The 16607-nt window shown below is 39.0% G+C and overlaps 1 protein-coding gene across 4 annotated transcripts in view; it reads right to left on the minus strand.

The window, feature by feature from the left end:
- MOB2 (MOB kinase activator 2) overlaps window positions 1-16607 on the minus strand; it is a 120190-nt gene that overhangs the window by 87374 nt on the left and 16209 nt on the right. The window contains exon 1 of one of the 4 annotated variants that reach the window (XM_030039935.2): window positions 11760-11788. The exons of 2 other annotated variants lie outside the window; for them this stretch is intronic. In XM_030039935.2, coding sequence (XP_029895795.2) covers window positions 11760-11773 — 14 coding nt within the window. In that variant the 5' untranslated portion in view covers window positions 11774-11788. Of the gene's footprint in view, window positions 1-11616; window positions 11682-11759; window positions 11789-16607 lie in introns of those variants that run through there. One more of the 4 variants, XM_030039938.2, reaches the window with a different exon arrangement.

Below are 16607 nucleotides of genomic sequence, written 5' to 3' on the forward strand. Positions count from 1 at the left end.
TTAAATCCACAACTTCAATTAGATTTATCGTCCTACAGAATAAAAATTCATTAAATTCCAAAGATGTCTCCAAGAAACCACATGAGAGACCTGTCTGTCAACAGAAGCATATTCTAAATCCACTTTCAGCACAACCTCTCCACCATGAATAGTTAAAACAGCAAAACTTCATAAAAATAAGGCTGGACTTAGGCTACTAGGCTATACAGAGAACTACATGCAATCCATGATTACAAGAGTGTTCCAGGCAGACAATTCACCCAGAGTGCGAGAACTGGGCAGAAAGCTCAGAACCACAAGAATTTCATGCCTATTTCACCTTACAATAATAAAGCAAAACCAGTTGATTCATCTCCACTTTTCATAGAAATTACAACCCATAGAGACCAAGAGCACGGAACAAAATGCATCAATTTGCCATAATGATGCACTCTGACAGCAATGCACATACCGTGACCTTTAATCCGTGTAGGCCTCTTCTGTATGTTTAAAAGGAAGTCAGGTTAGAAGTGTGGACTGCAATGACAGATTACATGAGCCTCACTGACAAGTCTTTCTGTGTGTTACATCATTTTCATATATTTAGTAACTGAAGACATCAAATAATTCTGTTGCCATTATCCTGACTGATACTCCTTGCCTGAGATTCCATGCAAAGTACAGTTATGCTTATTGTGTCTGCAGCTCTCAACTACAAAAAATAAGGAGGACGTGAACCAAACACCATTCCAGCAAAGGAGGTTAAGCAGTTAAAAAACCCAAACCCTTGTTTGTAATACTGTGACAAAATTTGACCACTACGATTTAGAACAGCCAATCAGAATAAGCTTCCTAAAGAAAACTATCTGGAGAAAATACTGAATGGTAGTTTCAGTCACTTCCTTGGAAAGTAATATTGATGCAATAAATAGAAATTACAATAAAATTAATGGAAAGTATTTCTGAACTTACTGCTGATACATGAGTGTACGGAAAGAAAACATTTTTCTCCTTAATTAGCACACTCATTCTATCTGACCTTTGAGATCTCTTTTATGAAGCCTGAGGAAGACTGACATTCTGGAACGTTATCCTCGCCCAATGCTAGTTTAGAATTATAACACATGCAGTTGAACAGGCAGACTAGTCCACGTTTTGGATTTTCACACCTACACAGATAAAATAACTAAAACCTTAGCCAGCCAAAGAAGAACTGATAGCAAACTTAGCCTGTGGGGAAGGGTCAACTCCTGAATCAGCCTCTTAAAGAAAAGGAAATCTATGTTTTGGTTCTCTGGGTAAAACTGTCAAGAAAGACATCAACACACACACAAAAAGGTAAACATTCATGGCTTGCAATGAATATGAAAAACTTAAAATGTACAGCCTTTTTATGCACTTGGAAAATTTAAACATTCTTCTGAATGCACATTTATATTAATTATTTCCTGCATCATCTACAGCATTGCACACAGGGAATCAGCGGGACTCTGGAAATTCAGCTTCTCCGTGCCGCTTTTCATCCTAATGTTACATAATGGACCAGCTTTTAGAGTGTGACTGCCATCCTTGTCTTTGGTCTCTGCTTTTAAAGATTCTTCTGGGTTTTTTTACAGTAACCTAAAACACAAGATCAGTATCTCATCATAAAATCTTTTGTGTCTAAGCTAATTGGCAATGTCAGCATTATATCCTTAACAGAGAGTGACCTAAACCACATTATTCTGCATTGAAAGTAGAGGACTCCTCAATTACCTTCAAATATGTTAAACATACTGCAGTTATCGGAGGCAAACATGCACCCTTTGGGTTGCTGGGAACCAGTACTGTTCTAGTTTTCACGGTTTAATACAGGATATCCACACCTGCAGTAGAGCGCAGTAGAGCACAATGACAGGAAAATCAAGTCGACTTTTGGAAAGTATTCTTTTCTCTGATAAAAAACACCCAGAAGCAACAAGCCATCTTCAGCTATGGGGTTTTTCTCCCCCTGTAACATGACTACAGTATATTTGATTCTGATATTATTTGAGTGATCATTATGACCACTAAAAAAAAAAAATTTTCCGTGTCAGACAGCAAGGCTGAGCTAATTAAATCCAGCATGGTTTACTGTTTCTGAAAAGCTCTCTCACTCACCCACAGATACGAAAAAAAAAAAAAAACAAACAAAAAAAACCACTTTCCAAAACCTGCCCTTCCCAAAGCACTTCCCCTGCTATGTACAGGGTACAAAACCACACCCCCACAAAAGCACAGAGGTCAAAGGCAGAGGAGAAATAGTCTTCATTTCTCCTTACACCTTAAATAAATGCCTCACATATTGGCATCAAAATCACCGTTCAACCGTATAGTAAAGTTCATCAAGGTCCCAGACCTTAATAAAAAAAGTCATCCAGGCAAACTTACAAGTTGAAAAAGAAACTAACACTGTAAGTTGAGTAAATAGAAAAACACTCACTAAAGCCACTGTAAAAATATTGTAAAACAAAATGTTGAACATATAAACATGATTAACACTTTAATAGTCATCACCGAAAGAAAATAATATACATTTAGTAATATTTCATCTATTCAGTTTATAAACCCATAGTGCAGGAGTCAAACACAATCATTAATCAGGTAGTCTCCTCCAGCACATCATTAAGTGCAACCCAAAATCTAGAAATCAGATAAAAGTAGTTTGGATGTTTCAGAAAGGAATTTAAGTAACTATCTTCCCTCTAGCACACCACATATATCCTGAGCTTTTCCCAAATAAAATGAATCCTTTCCCATTTAGTATTTCTCCCTTTCTTGCCTAGACCTGTAAGGGGGATATATCACTGCTATGTTAAAATTCCCTCATTACCCTCTTCTTTCTCCCACCTTACACTGACCCTTTACTCACATGCTAAGTACTTAGTTTACTGTGGAAGCTCTTCCCAAAGGGGTGAATCGTATTTTAAGGACATAGTCTAGCACCAATATATTTCACGGGAAAGTAACAGACTTAAGGTAAAATACAGAGACAAGTAGAATACTCAGTCAATATTACTGTTGTTCGGACTTCCAGGTAAATAAAAATTTAACCATGATGCATGCAGCACAAAGAGGTATATTAGTTCACATCTCAGGAGACTTAACCAAGCCTAACATAACTTTTATCAGTTGTGCAACACAGCTGCAATTTAGAGAGCCCCTTCACACAGCCACAAAAACTAATGCAGGAAGTCCTCCACTTCCTCTCATTCTCATTACACTTCCAGAATTAAACTTGCAATAGAAGCAGCAGCATCCTTCATGTAAACATGTATCTTCTTGATTTGCTTGAGGCTGCACACTGTTCCTTTGGAATTATGTCACTAAGAGACCCAAAGCACAACACTCTCCATCTTCTCTATGTACGCCTGGGAAACACAATATTCACTTCCCAAGGTCGTTATGAGGAATACCATTTGTAACTTGCCAAGCTTAAGAAGCCATACAGCTCTGCATAGCTGTCAATTTAGGGCAGCAGCTTAAAGACAGGGCGGCAGCAGCAAAGCAAAAGGCGAGAGAAGAGTTTCCCCCTTCATAAAGGTCTCAGTTGTCTCACAGAAATCTCACAGTCTAATGAGATGCACCTCATACATCAGGTGGTATTCTTACTTGACAAGCAGAAAGATGGCTTTAAATTAAAAAACTGAAGCACAATTCATCTATAGGCCAGGAAGAGATTAATAAGTATTTCAGATCCTTAATATTAGTGGTGGTCTTCCTCTTCAAAAAAATTCTCAGCTTGAAATCACTTTCCTTTCTGAAGGAAACCACTTCTTTAGATACTGGAATCTTTCAAAGAACTACCTTCTCAGGGGCTGCAAAAAATGTGAAGATGCAGTAGTCCACAGCAGAGGGAAATCACCCTTGAAAACCCTCAGTCACGTACAATGCATTTAAATCATGTACTACCTAACAGCCAAATTCATTACAGATTTAAAAGTTGATAGTGAAGATGGGGTTTTTTAATGAAAATCAGGGTACTACGTTTTCCAAAGACAACTAAACACAAGTGACTCAAACTAATTTTAAATATGGTGTTTACTGTTATACTTCTCTTGTCAGACAAGCATGTCCCAGACCGCTGTGGAAAAATTATTAGTGAAAAATGTGTTCATAGTTATCATGTTACCAGTAAAGCAACAATAAGAAACCCAAAGCCTGAGCAACGTCGTAGATGGAAATCTAAGCTGAAGAAGCTACAGGACCCGAGGGTGTCACATTTCCTTCCCTCTGACTCAGGCCTGGAGACATTATAGGCAAAAAAACCACCCAGGATGGTAAAGTATGCCTCTTTGACAAACCTGCTGCAGCACTTCCTTTTTCAGAGGCTCCCTTGAAAGTGTGGTGCAAGGAAGAGATTTATCTACCCTGAAAAGTGAAGTACTCAAAACACTGTTTAGAGCTTTCAACTGTAAATGCTGCCAGAACTCATTCAGCTTATTATAATGCCAGATGTATCTTAAATTCCTGGTGGTGTTTCACAGATAACTTAGAAACAAAATACAACAGTATCTCTATTGCAAACCCTTGCTTACTTTTTTAAATGTATAAAAAAGCCAAGCTGAATTGAAATTATGTTTCAAAACATCATCCTCACTATCACTTATTTCATGGGCTACAACAGTACAGTTATTTCTCATTATCCAGTTAATCAAAATATAAGAACTTTTGACAGCATGGCTTAGGAAAAAAGTCAGATTTTTGCTATTTCAGGGGAAAAGTTCCATTTATAAAGTATAATTTTCCAGAAACCCACATAAACACATTTGTACAGTACAGAAACTTCAGCTTGTTTCTTGAAATGGTTTGCTGTTAATTTTTCCATTTAGCTAGAATCCAAGAGCGCTTGGATTCTTCACTACTGTGTACAATACTGCTTCTGCAAATTAGGTTACTACCCAAGCAAAAATTTCCCTGTTAGACTGAAGAGTACAAAATGTACACAGAAGAGCCACTTCTAAAACATACTTCTGATGTGACTTGCAAGATTCTTTCTAGCAGCTGAAAACCAAGTTGTTATTCTGACTACCGCTCCTTCTTCAGGCCTACAACAGTGCTGCTACAATGGTAAATGTAGGTTATTAGCCATCACTTAGGTGGTGTGCTAGCAATCACTGTAGAACCAACACCCACAAAGTTTCTCCAAAATCAACAGGTGAGAACAAAGCTCATATAGATAACTACATCCACACTGAGCCATTGAAAATAAACTGCAACCTATGTAGCCCAATCGTACACTGGGGAGGGAAGACACACAGCATGAAATTCAACCACAGTCTGGAGTTACTGGTGGGCATTGCTTTCCTAACATTAAAGGCATGCTGCATTTTCTGGTACTACAGTCTGTTAATACAAAAGTCATGGGGGGCAGGCAGAAAAAAGCTCATTTGTCCCTGTGCCTATCTAGATATTTATCACACCTACCAATGTTCCAGCCCTCGTACCAGCTTAATAAGATGCAGACTAAATATCTCACGGATATAACTATATCCTAGTCTTTCAAAATTAATTTTATCAGCAGATCTCAGTGACTGACCTGGGAGTTAACCATTTTAGAGGTGGGGAGTGAAAGACAAAAAGCAATTGGAGACACACATCTGAAGTCACCTAGCATGCTAATGGCCAAAATCAAAATAAAAATCCAGATCTCTTAAGAGTCCTAAACTAGCGCTCTGTAGCCACAGCGAGAAAATCTGAAATCCAGTTAGTCACTACCAGAGCAGCTCCACTTCCAAAAAGAGTATTTTATTCCATGTTCACCAACATTTCTTAGTAAATTCTCCTAGCAAATATTTATAACAATATGGACACAGCAGAATTCTCTTCCTCCCTCCCTCTGGAAATGGAAGGAAACTTATTTGCAAGGAGCAAGTTTTGAAGCATTTTATCATCCTCATCACAAATGGTTCTTCAAGGATTCAGTGATGGTGGAGATCTAGATAACTTTTCACATTCATACCATGATACGTCTATGGTACATGTTCAGCATAAACAAATGCAGATTGCATTTTCTGCCACCTATGCAATACTTGCTTTGGACCTGATTCAGGCTCTACGACCATGAATTCAGCAACTTCCAGGAACACTAATGTTCGTTGGGGTTTTTTAGTTACACTGAACAAAGTAGTTAAATACTACCCAATATTCTACAAAATACTTCATTATTTTTTCTTATTCAGTATTTCCCCAACAACAGATATGCCACAGATTGCTGGAGTCCTGGTCTGCATACATTTCCTAGTCTGCAAATCACCAGTTACCTGCAGCGAGAGCGCACTTTGGCACCAACAGCACTCCCCATTTCTCTTTCATAGGGCTCTCTGGCCCTGATGCATTACAATACCTAAAGGCAACCTGAATAGCTACTGGGGATGGGGGGCTGGAAGAACAGACATTAGAGGTGGTGAAAAAAAAAGCCATCCTTCTCTTTTAGAAATATTACTCCATGTCACATCACCTCCTTTCTTTATCTGAGGATCTAGCAGCTTTAGGAAATTACTTTGAACATTGTGTATGTTTTGAATATGAAATATTTCTCTGGGTTTTTTCTATTTTCAGTTTTTAAGAACAGGGTTGAAACTGGGAACCTGCATTTAGGAATTAAAAAACGCCAAACCCAAACCTTTCATATTTGAGGTTACTTTGTTACTTCTTATTTTACATATTTTTAGAACAAAACCCTGATAAAAACACTCTAGTGAAATACTTCCTCTTTCATTTATTCACATGGATGAGTTATTTCAAGAACTTGGACCATTAGTTTGTCAAGAAAATGAATTGGTGAACTTTATTATGCAAGATATTATTGAATACTGCAGCATATTTTGGAGCAGCCTATGTTCTCTCAAACACATGTGCACAAACACCTCCCAGCCCTTAACTGAATGGAATATCATACGTCCTCCTACACATGCTCTTCTCTTCTGGTAACTGCTGCAGTGCATGTTAATACATTTGTGTTTATGGATAGTATGTTTCTCTACTATTTCTACCCTTAAAAGCAACATTCAGAGATTTGCCTGTGCTGAAAAATACCAGCTAACGCTTGCTAAATTGTCACACAAAAAGCTGAAAAAACGCTACTCCTTGAGGATACACTTAAAGCAATCAGACAGCCCCACCACTGCTGGTCTTCCGTGGCCTGCTGGATGAAGGTCGCAGCGGCGGCAGCAGCTTCACCTGCTCAGTAGGTGACACCGTGGTTTGAAGCTGCCAGCTACCATGCCCATGGCCGTCAGGTCCTGCCTGAAGAAGAGAGCTCAGTTACTAGTTTCTCCTGGAGGGCCTTGGTGGCGGAGGTGCACAGATGCTGCTCCAAGCAACTTGGGCAAGAAATAAACTGTTTCATCACCAAGAAGAATAGCTAAACGAAACAGAACCTAAAATGCATTAGTTAATAGAATTCACAGCACCATAATTATAAATCCTGGTGAAGAACGCTAGCTAATGAAGAAACAGCAATTTGCAACACAATGCACAGTGTACTTTCAGGTTTCTCTCTTGAGCTTGACTGAGCAGGCAAAGGGATGCTGAGAACAGTGGAAAAAGCTACATAGCTTGTTAAAACGGGGATTGCTGCCCTTTTCAAGTGACTAATGTATTTTTTTTCCCCTCTAATTACAGTTAGTAGGAAGGTGATATTAGAATAAGTGGCTCTAGGCAGTACATTTCTCCTGTAAGTATCCAGCATTGATTTGTTTTCAGTAACTGCCTTTGGACATTTTAGAACAACAGACATTATGAAATATACACAGAAGAAAAAAATGAAGGATAGTTTTTCATCAAACAGCCAAGTACACATTTATCTGGCACTGCAAGTAATTTGTCCCCTTGTCTGTATCTAAAAGCAATGTTAAACTGAAGAAAAAACACTTCATAGTAAATAGAGACCTAGCATAGTCATAGCCAACATTAGCATGAAACTTGTACAATTAAACCATGTTTATGTAAAAGCAAAGCAAATTGATCCGTACAACAGTTAGCCTTGTGAAGGTTTGTAAAATGTTATCAGTAAGAATTTAAGAGCCGCAGGTTGAAGTACAAATATTGGAAAAGCAACACACCAAGTCTTATAATGTACTGCTGGGTTTGGAGCTGTTTTTTTTAATTTTCATTTTCAGTGTGAAAATAACACAGCAGTAACTACCATGCACTCACCTGCACATAAAAACACCCCAGTGCAACACAAAGTTTTCAAACAAGTCCATGTTGTGATACTCAAACTTGGATCAGACTCTGGTAGGGCAACAAAAGACACTCATCCAACAGTTGCTGGCTGTTTTCATCACAAGGAAATATTCCAGCTTACAGTTATGTTCTTTCACAGCTGCACAGTCCCCATGAACCAATACATCAGTCCACAGTGCAACCCTCTCAGCCAAAGAATACTGGAGAGCTTCACCTTTCCCTCTGCACTCTTGCACTGGGGACATGCAGATGGCAGGTACTCACACGCTGCATGCATCTGTGTTTCAGAAGCCTTTCAATGGCTGTCTAGGGAGCATTGGCCTTAACCTGCCATTGGCCTCTAGGAATACAATCCGATTTGTGCTTTGTTATTCTAATATATGGATTTGCATAGCATTCTTGAAATATTTTGCTGGAAACAGACTACTTGAACTTAAGTTTTCCAAACAGCACTGTCATCACAGTCATTAAAAGCTTAGTGGAAGCCATACCCCAGCTTTTATACTTCTACCAGTTGTGAGGAACAATTTCTTACCAAACGTAAGAAGCATCAAACTACCAGCCTGCATTTCACAGTGTAAAGACTGCACCATAGAATCAGGTGAAATAATTTTCCCTGTTCTTCCTAAAATTATTTCATCCCACAAACATTAGCTACTCCTCCAGATTCTAAAACAATACGTGACACTAATCACAGATATTACCTAGTAAATGGCTACAAAGCATCATTATCATATCCTTCAATTAAACACAGGGTGTTCTACTTCCTTAATGGTGTCAGATTTTGCCTGCTAAATAACTGCAAAGCATCATTCTTGTATCCTTCAGTTAAGGTTACAGTGTTTTGCTTCCTTAATGGTGACTGACCAAACAATACATAAGCTACAGGAAAACAGCGCCATTCCTCTCTCACACTACCTGCAGATTTGATTAATGGTAAGAAGCTGTTATTGTAGTCGGTGCTACAGACAGCAAAATGCAAGATAAGCTCAGATGACTAGCTGGTCTTGCAAGAACCAGCACATTTCTTCTGCAGTCAATCTGAACACATAAAATACTCAGACCCCGGTTCAGAGTTTGTGAGTGCAAATTTTTGCAAGAGTACTACAACGTGCATTCACTTTTGTTTTATCAGGAGTTAGTACTGATCATCACAATTATATTTTTTTTTATATATAACTATATATAGATATATATAAAAATCAGTCTGGAAGTACAACCTGCTGTACCAAATGCTTCTGAGCAACAGCACTGGTATACAATTGTAGCAAATTCTGTACAATTTGTGTAGTAGCTACAATTACACAATTTGTGTAGCAAATTCACTGGTATTTTTTCACCATTCCTGAAAGCAGAAGGCCAGTATTTTGCTGAGAACCAGAAGAGGTTACTACAGAAAAATCACTCTCTTCAAGTGATGCCTGTGCTCTCTTCAGATGGGGATACTGGGACTTTCTTAGCGGCAAGGTGCCCCAAAAAGGAAAGATGTTATCCTTAAGATGAAGATCCCACTAACATTAGTCTCATGGAAGAATTCAGCTTCTCCTGACCAAACAAGAGGAGACCAAAACTGTTGTGTAATTTCTGGAAACACAGAAAACCAGTTTTAATTGATGATACACTACTTTTTAAAGTTAGCTTCGGTTCCAATTAAATCACAAGTGGCATGGATGAGAGCAGGGTATTTTCTGCTCTGCTGGGGTGGCCAGGGTCCAGGCCATCTGTGTGGAATGCACGGCAGGACATTCCACCCTTCCGCCAGCATGGCCAGCGGTGCCAGCCGCTCCTGCAACCCGCCGAGGGGACAGGGAGGGATCTTCTTTTGTTTTCTTTATTTGTTTATTTGCTTTACTCTGGCAGCAGGCAAAGGGCTCTTCTCTTGCCAAGTTCATTACCATTGTAAAATGTTCCCAATTACACTGAGTAGAACGCGCTACAGTGAGGAGGGAAAAAAAAAAAAAAACCTGTAAAGTTTACAATTAAACTACAGGACTTTATAAGCCTTGGTTTTAGGAAACAGGTGAGACCTGGACATAGCACACCTCTCCTAAGTGCTCAAATTCACACAGATCACGTGTTCAAAATATTTCTTCCAAATTTTTAATGAAGTTTTTTGTTAAATTAAAGAATCACCCATGTGCTATCAGCCTCTTCATTTAGTGATCTTCTACAAAACCTTTCCAAAACTTCACAGTTTTATGTTTATATCTGGGACTATTCAGTCATAGCCAATTTATTAATTACCATTTTCTACAAATGACGATCAGTTTGTTATTACCAACATTAAAAGGCATGCCTGTATCTCCTTGCTCCCATTAACTCTCTCCCTCATCCCACCAAGTTCTTGTCCCCCACCCACTGAGTGCAGACACAAATTGTTGGTGCAGCATCTTGCAGTCTCCTAAAGACGATAAACTAACAAAGCAGCAATCCCATCCTCCTTTTCCTCAGTGGCACCACAGCCTAAATCAGCCTTTTCTGTATGACTGTGCTCTGAGGGAGTGAAAAATGCCACCTAAAAGCATTTTCAAGCAAGCACCGTTACGCTTACAAGATTAAGAATTTTAGCTGTATCACTTGCAAAACTCTGGACACCAAGTTGACTGTCAATGCATATATAGAGAGAGTATATGCACAGGACAAGTTCTTACTCATTTACAACACAGAGTTGTTCTATGTCTCCTGTGCAATTCAAACATTGCATGTTTTCCTCTGAAGAGACTGTATTTGCTGACTTGCCTCTTATGTCTAATTTATGGTCCCAAAATATATCTATCATTCTCCCACTTCTCAGATCAGCCAGTGCTATATCAGCAGAGTCTAAGCTGCAAAAGACAGGAGACCTTCCTCTCCGAGTATGAGGAATCCATTCCTGTGTAGTAACTAGAAGTTCTCCAAACACAGCAAGAGACAGTACGGAACTACACTCTGATATGCAGGAGCAAGGCTGTCCCTTCCAAGATACAGATAACCAAAATATGGTACTTGTTTGAAAGGCATTATTCTCAAATCCCTTCCGCTCAGTTGGAGAGCAAAGCATTTCCTTCATACATTAAGAAACTGATAGAAGACCTGAGCATAGTAATAACTCTATAATAGACTACAACAGTGCTGAAGATCCCACAAAACCCGTATCACTTTCCCCACATACAGGAGGTTCCAACAGCCAAGAATTAAACCCAGAAATCTTCCCTTGCTCTTTCACAATGGAAAGATTTCACAGTTACACTTTAATACCAAAGGAAGCAGTAAGCTGAACAAACGCTTACTGTCAACCCTTAACCAGCATAAGCTTAGGAAAAAGGATGAGAGGAGAAGCAGGAGAGTAGGAATATCATTAAAAGCAAGCACTCACTCACCACTTCCTGAAGTTAAACAAAAGGCACAGAAACTAATCAAGCTGCTGTAGACCCTCTGCCCAGCTCATACCTGCCACGCAGCTTCTGCCCACAAAATACCACAACACCAGACGTGAACATTTCGAAGACTGAACGTTACCCTTTCGTGAAGTGTTCCCAAATTTCTCAGCAGAAAAGGAACAAAAAAATGGACTGCTGTCTAAATCAGTTTACCTAAAATAAGCCATCCCTTCTTTGACACTTGCTACCCCAAGGGATTTAAGCAGCATGCATTGCCATGATCTGACGAGGTAATCCAATAAACTGGACAGCCTCCCTCTCGCCTGCACAAGGACACAGCTGCTCTGACTCCTCATCTAGGCCTTGTATGTCCAAATGTCATCTGTAACAGCTCAGCCAGATCTTTACTGAAGTAGGAAGTGTTAGGCACTCCTCTAATCAAGGCTGCAGTTAGACCCACATGCAGATAACCAAATCCTGAAGGCTTCTTCTGACACAAAAAGATTAGCAGAGCTTCTGGTTTTTTAACCATCCCTTTTCACCTCCTATCGCTGTTACAGTAGCTCTGCTAAAACTTGGTACACTTCCCAAGCAAAACTGTCACCAGCTAATCTCTAAAAGCCACCAGCACTCTCTCCCCCCTCCACACCAGATGGATCCGTCCACGAAACAAAAACAGCTGCTCCTGATAAACCTACATGGCTGCATTTCACAATACACTGGAGATCTCTGAAGCACTGCATCTGAGCACAGAATGCTTGGTCCTGTAACAAGTGTATCGACGCACTGCCCCTTGCATCCTGGAAGCACAAATATTACTGGAAAAAAGTACACAAAATCAGAAATTTTAAGAGTGAACTGAGTCACAAGAATGAATGTACTCTGAACAGCAGCTTGGTAACATCAGGTTGAACAAAATTACAGTCATCTTCAGTGAGTCATAAAACAAAGTACAACTTGCAGAGAAAGTGAATTAAGAACATTCTGTTATAATTGATTTTAGTCAAGAACTTCATGCCATTTCATATTAAAGTGTATTTTTGTTCTGTAAGTTACACACTGGATTTTCACATCGCAAGACATCTAGCTGGGAGCATGTGGCAACAGGCAGTACGTGATGCACATCCTACTTCCTAACTTCTCTTTGATTCCCTGACCAGCACGAGTTTGCCATCTGTGGCACTAAGAGAAAGTGAGGACGTTTATCATTATTCTTCTATAATTGCATATTCAATAAACAGGATTTCATGCATAACAGCTGCATCCAGAAATGGGCAGTGTGTTTTATCAAAGTCAGTCCTTTACCAAAAGATTACATCTGACTGCCCCACAAAGGGAATCCATTCCTGTCCCCAGGATACATGGCATCCCCATTAGGGAGCGTTATGTCAGCAGAAAAAAATAGCAAAAGAGAGACATAACTTGGAGTTGAGCTTTTTGTTGGCTATTACCATACAGGGTGACAGAACACAAAAGAAATGATACAGAATGAGTCTGATTTGCATTCACTTTGCTGTAGCAAAGCAAATTGAATATAAAAGAAAGATAGTCTGATTTTAGCAGAAAATAAGCCGATACACAAACTATTCTTCCACCAAGTTAGAAAGGTTAAATCTCAGCTAAAAACTACATTTATGGAAAGTGTGCTAAAGCATCTGTTAAAACATATCAACCTAATCAGCATTTTCCCCCAAAAATTCACACATGTATGTACAAAGCATCACCACAAACCCTCATGAGATCTGCAGCAATTAAACAGGATACCCAGCAAGTTGACACTCTCCTTGTTTCTGCAATTGCCCTGGCCCTGCTACTCTTCTGTTTACCAGGGCAGCCTGATTTTGCCGTTCTGACTGATTACACTTTGTCATCAGATTTGAAGTTACTTTTCTTCCCCCAAACAGAAACATATTCTTTCATAGTGACATTTCTGGATCCACAGTTGTAGCAAACGAGAGGAACAACGTTCTAGACATTTGAACAATTATTTATTTCTCAGAGGACATATTACTTCACTGAAAATGGATTATTTTAGAGATTTTCATAGGAAAAAAAAAAAAGAAAGAGTTTCATCTTGTCTAGTACATAACGAGTTTCTGAGAGAGACCATAGCACCTAACATCACAGTTCCACAAATACATTAAGCCAGCAAACTGTCACTACTGCCATTAGAGTTGATCCCACTCCCCCTCCATCTCTCCCGGTGTCTCAATCTTCCCTCTGTGCCTTTGCCATGCAGAGGTATTTGTGCAGCAGTACAGTGAACTGGATCAGGAACTGATCCCAGTTGAACTGAAATGCTGTTTTCTTTCCATTAGTTTTAACCTGCATCACTAGCAGGATCCAGTTCCTAATAGGATCCCTCAAGCACTTGAGCTGGCAAAGAAAGGGGAATAAACAGCTGGAGTAGTGAGAAGAGAGCACTTCTCATGGCAGTCCAGTTGGCACAAAGTGCTCAGGGTACTATGGCATAAAATACATAGTCTTTGCATGATACCAAGATTTTTGTTATAGGATACTGTGGTGCTTTTTATAAAGACCTGTTACTCCCTGTAAATCTGTATATTTAAAGGTCAGTTCCACAGAATAGCCTTCCAGGTTGCCTTTACATAGCCTTCAGTTGTTGCTAAAACCCTCTTCCAAAGAGAAAGTCAAGTATATATATTAGGAAATAAAAAAAAATTAAAAATCAAGAGATGTAGTGCGTAGTAAGCAGAACAAGGTACCAAACATGAGGTATTTATGCCAAGTCTAACAAAATTAGGAAGTTCCACAGCAGTCAATGCCTCTCTTCTCACCTTCTCCAGAAGAATTTTTAAAAACAGAGGAAGGATCACAGTAGAAGTGATTAGGCACAACTCCTAATGTAGCCAGAGCTCACTGGGGCTGAGGCCTGCTCTTCTAGCCAGAGGGTTGTGGTTACTACAGACGTAGTGGTACCAACATGTATGTTGGGTGGCACATTATTGCAACTGGCAAAACAAATATGTGCTTGTTTTGGCTCAAGCAGAAAATTCTCCTCCTCCTCAAAGTGACCCACCCCATCTCTTTCTCAGTATTATAAAAGCACTTTAATGTTTTTACCTTTTCAATGCCACATTGATAATTCCACGTTTACCTTCTCCAGTCTCAGTCATGAAGAGTAGCAACACATTTGTTACATTGCTCTTTTTTTTTTTTTTTTGCCCAGCTGCATGGATACTGGGAGAGGAAAAGCCATGTGTCAGACAAATTTTTATTGATGTTGATTTTATGCCATAATTTTATAGTTTTCATACTTCAGTGTGCTAATGTTTTGTTCAAAATAAATCCAAATGATACAAAATGATGAGCTAAACCTAGCATTTAATTTTCCAAATAGTACTTGCACATTCTGCATTTTGATACATATGCTAATATCTACTAATTAGAACCATAACAAAGACTTTAAAGATAGGAATTAGGGAGAGGAACTTTCCAAACCAGATTTATTCATTATATGACAAAACAAACATTAGCACCATTTCTCCTGTATAATGATACAAAATATTCTCAACAGGAGACATAGGGAGGAAAATTCTAATGGGAAAAAAAAACCCAAAATTAAACAAAAAACTACGCATTATAAATTTGCCATTTCACTCAGTATATCCAGCCTCAAACACTGTTGAAATAAAAATTATCTAAGTTTTAGCAAAGCTCAGAAACAAGAGATACCACAGTTTCTAGGTGGTACAGTACAAATTCTAGGTACAGAAATGAGTGACATGGAAGGGCTGAATGATGAAATCCATACTGCAGTATTATGATTAAATTCTCTGTATCTGTAGCAAAAAATAGTCTTATTGTTTTAGAGCACTTAAAGGACCAGGAAACCTTCTACACTCATACGCTTTTTTACATAGATGAAGGAATATTTTACTTTTTACCAACACTCTAACTACCTTAGTTTAAGAGGTTGTTTTACAGTAGCCTACAAAAGGTGAAGCAACATGATTTCACTGAATGGGAAAATCCTAATCAGTACCTTGTATTAGCAATTTAATACCAAAGACCACTGAGACAGGGCTAGAGTAATACCAGCCAAGTTCCTAGTAAAACTTCATTGATACATTCTAAAAGCTCCTCCTTTTGTAATACTTAATTTCCATCAATCATTCTGCTTTTGCATTAAACCCATAAGCAAAATCATATGAATGTATTTCTAGTGAGCATATACCAAAATCCTCAGAAGTATTTCAGCATGGCAGGAATAGGCTGTTGCACTATTAGAATTGCAAATTATGTCACCTTTTAGCAAGTTACCAGCAGCAGGCCACTCACAAGTGCTTGGTAATGGAAGGCGGCTTGTTTTCACAGGAGTTAACGCTTACCTTACAGCTAACCCATCTCAACTTTGCAGGCTTGCTTACCTCAGCAGTCTGCACATGTGAAATAAATAAAGCAGTAGGAAGGGAGAAGTTTATATTTCTGTTCCAGGATGCTGCTTTCAGTATTTGTGCAAGTTCACCTGTGGTTACACTGTTCCATAATGACAGCATGAATATTCAAACTGCTACCAGACTACTTTTTTCTTAATATATACCCTGAGAAAAAAAAAAAAAAGTGAACCACAATTCAGACTACTTAGGTATCTGTATCATCACAAAATACTTCTAAAAAAGCTACAAATACATCCATTAATTAAAACAACATTGCTAGTTGTTCAACTCTTACACCATTCATGAACATACGCACTTCTATCCTTAGCATTCACCAACTTTGTCAGATGCAAGCACATGACATCCTTCAAGCCACATTCTCAGTAGGAGCGCAAGACTGAAGGCAATAACACAATTTGAAAACAGGATGCGCACAACGAGATTTTGTGCATGCACGTTCCCAACTCACATCTCCAAGGAAGATTTGGGCAAGGGGAGAACAGATTCAAGCCCGGCGCTTTACATAACCAGCAAAACAAATAAACAGCAATAAGAGGATGGAAGAACAAGATTATGTTCCAAATGCTGTTGTCTAACTGGAAGGCAAATCCAAGAAGCCCTGAAGGAAACACAAGCTAGAAGCAAACTGCCTTATTTCCTA

This window comes from Aquila chrysaetos, chromosome 16, assembly GCF_900496995.4.
Source record: "Aquila chrysaetos chrysaetos chromosome 16, bAquChr1.4, whole genome shotgun sequence".
NCBI lineage: Eukaryota > Metazoa > Chordata > Aves > Accipitriformes > Accipitridae > Aquila > Aquila chrysaetos.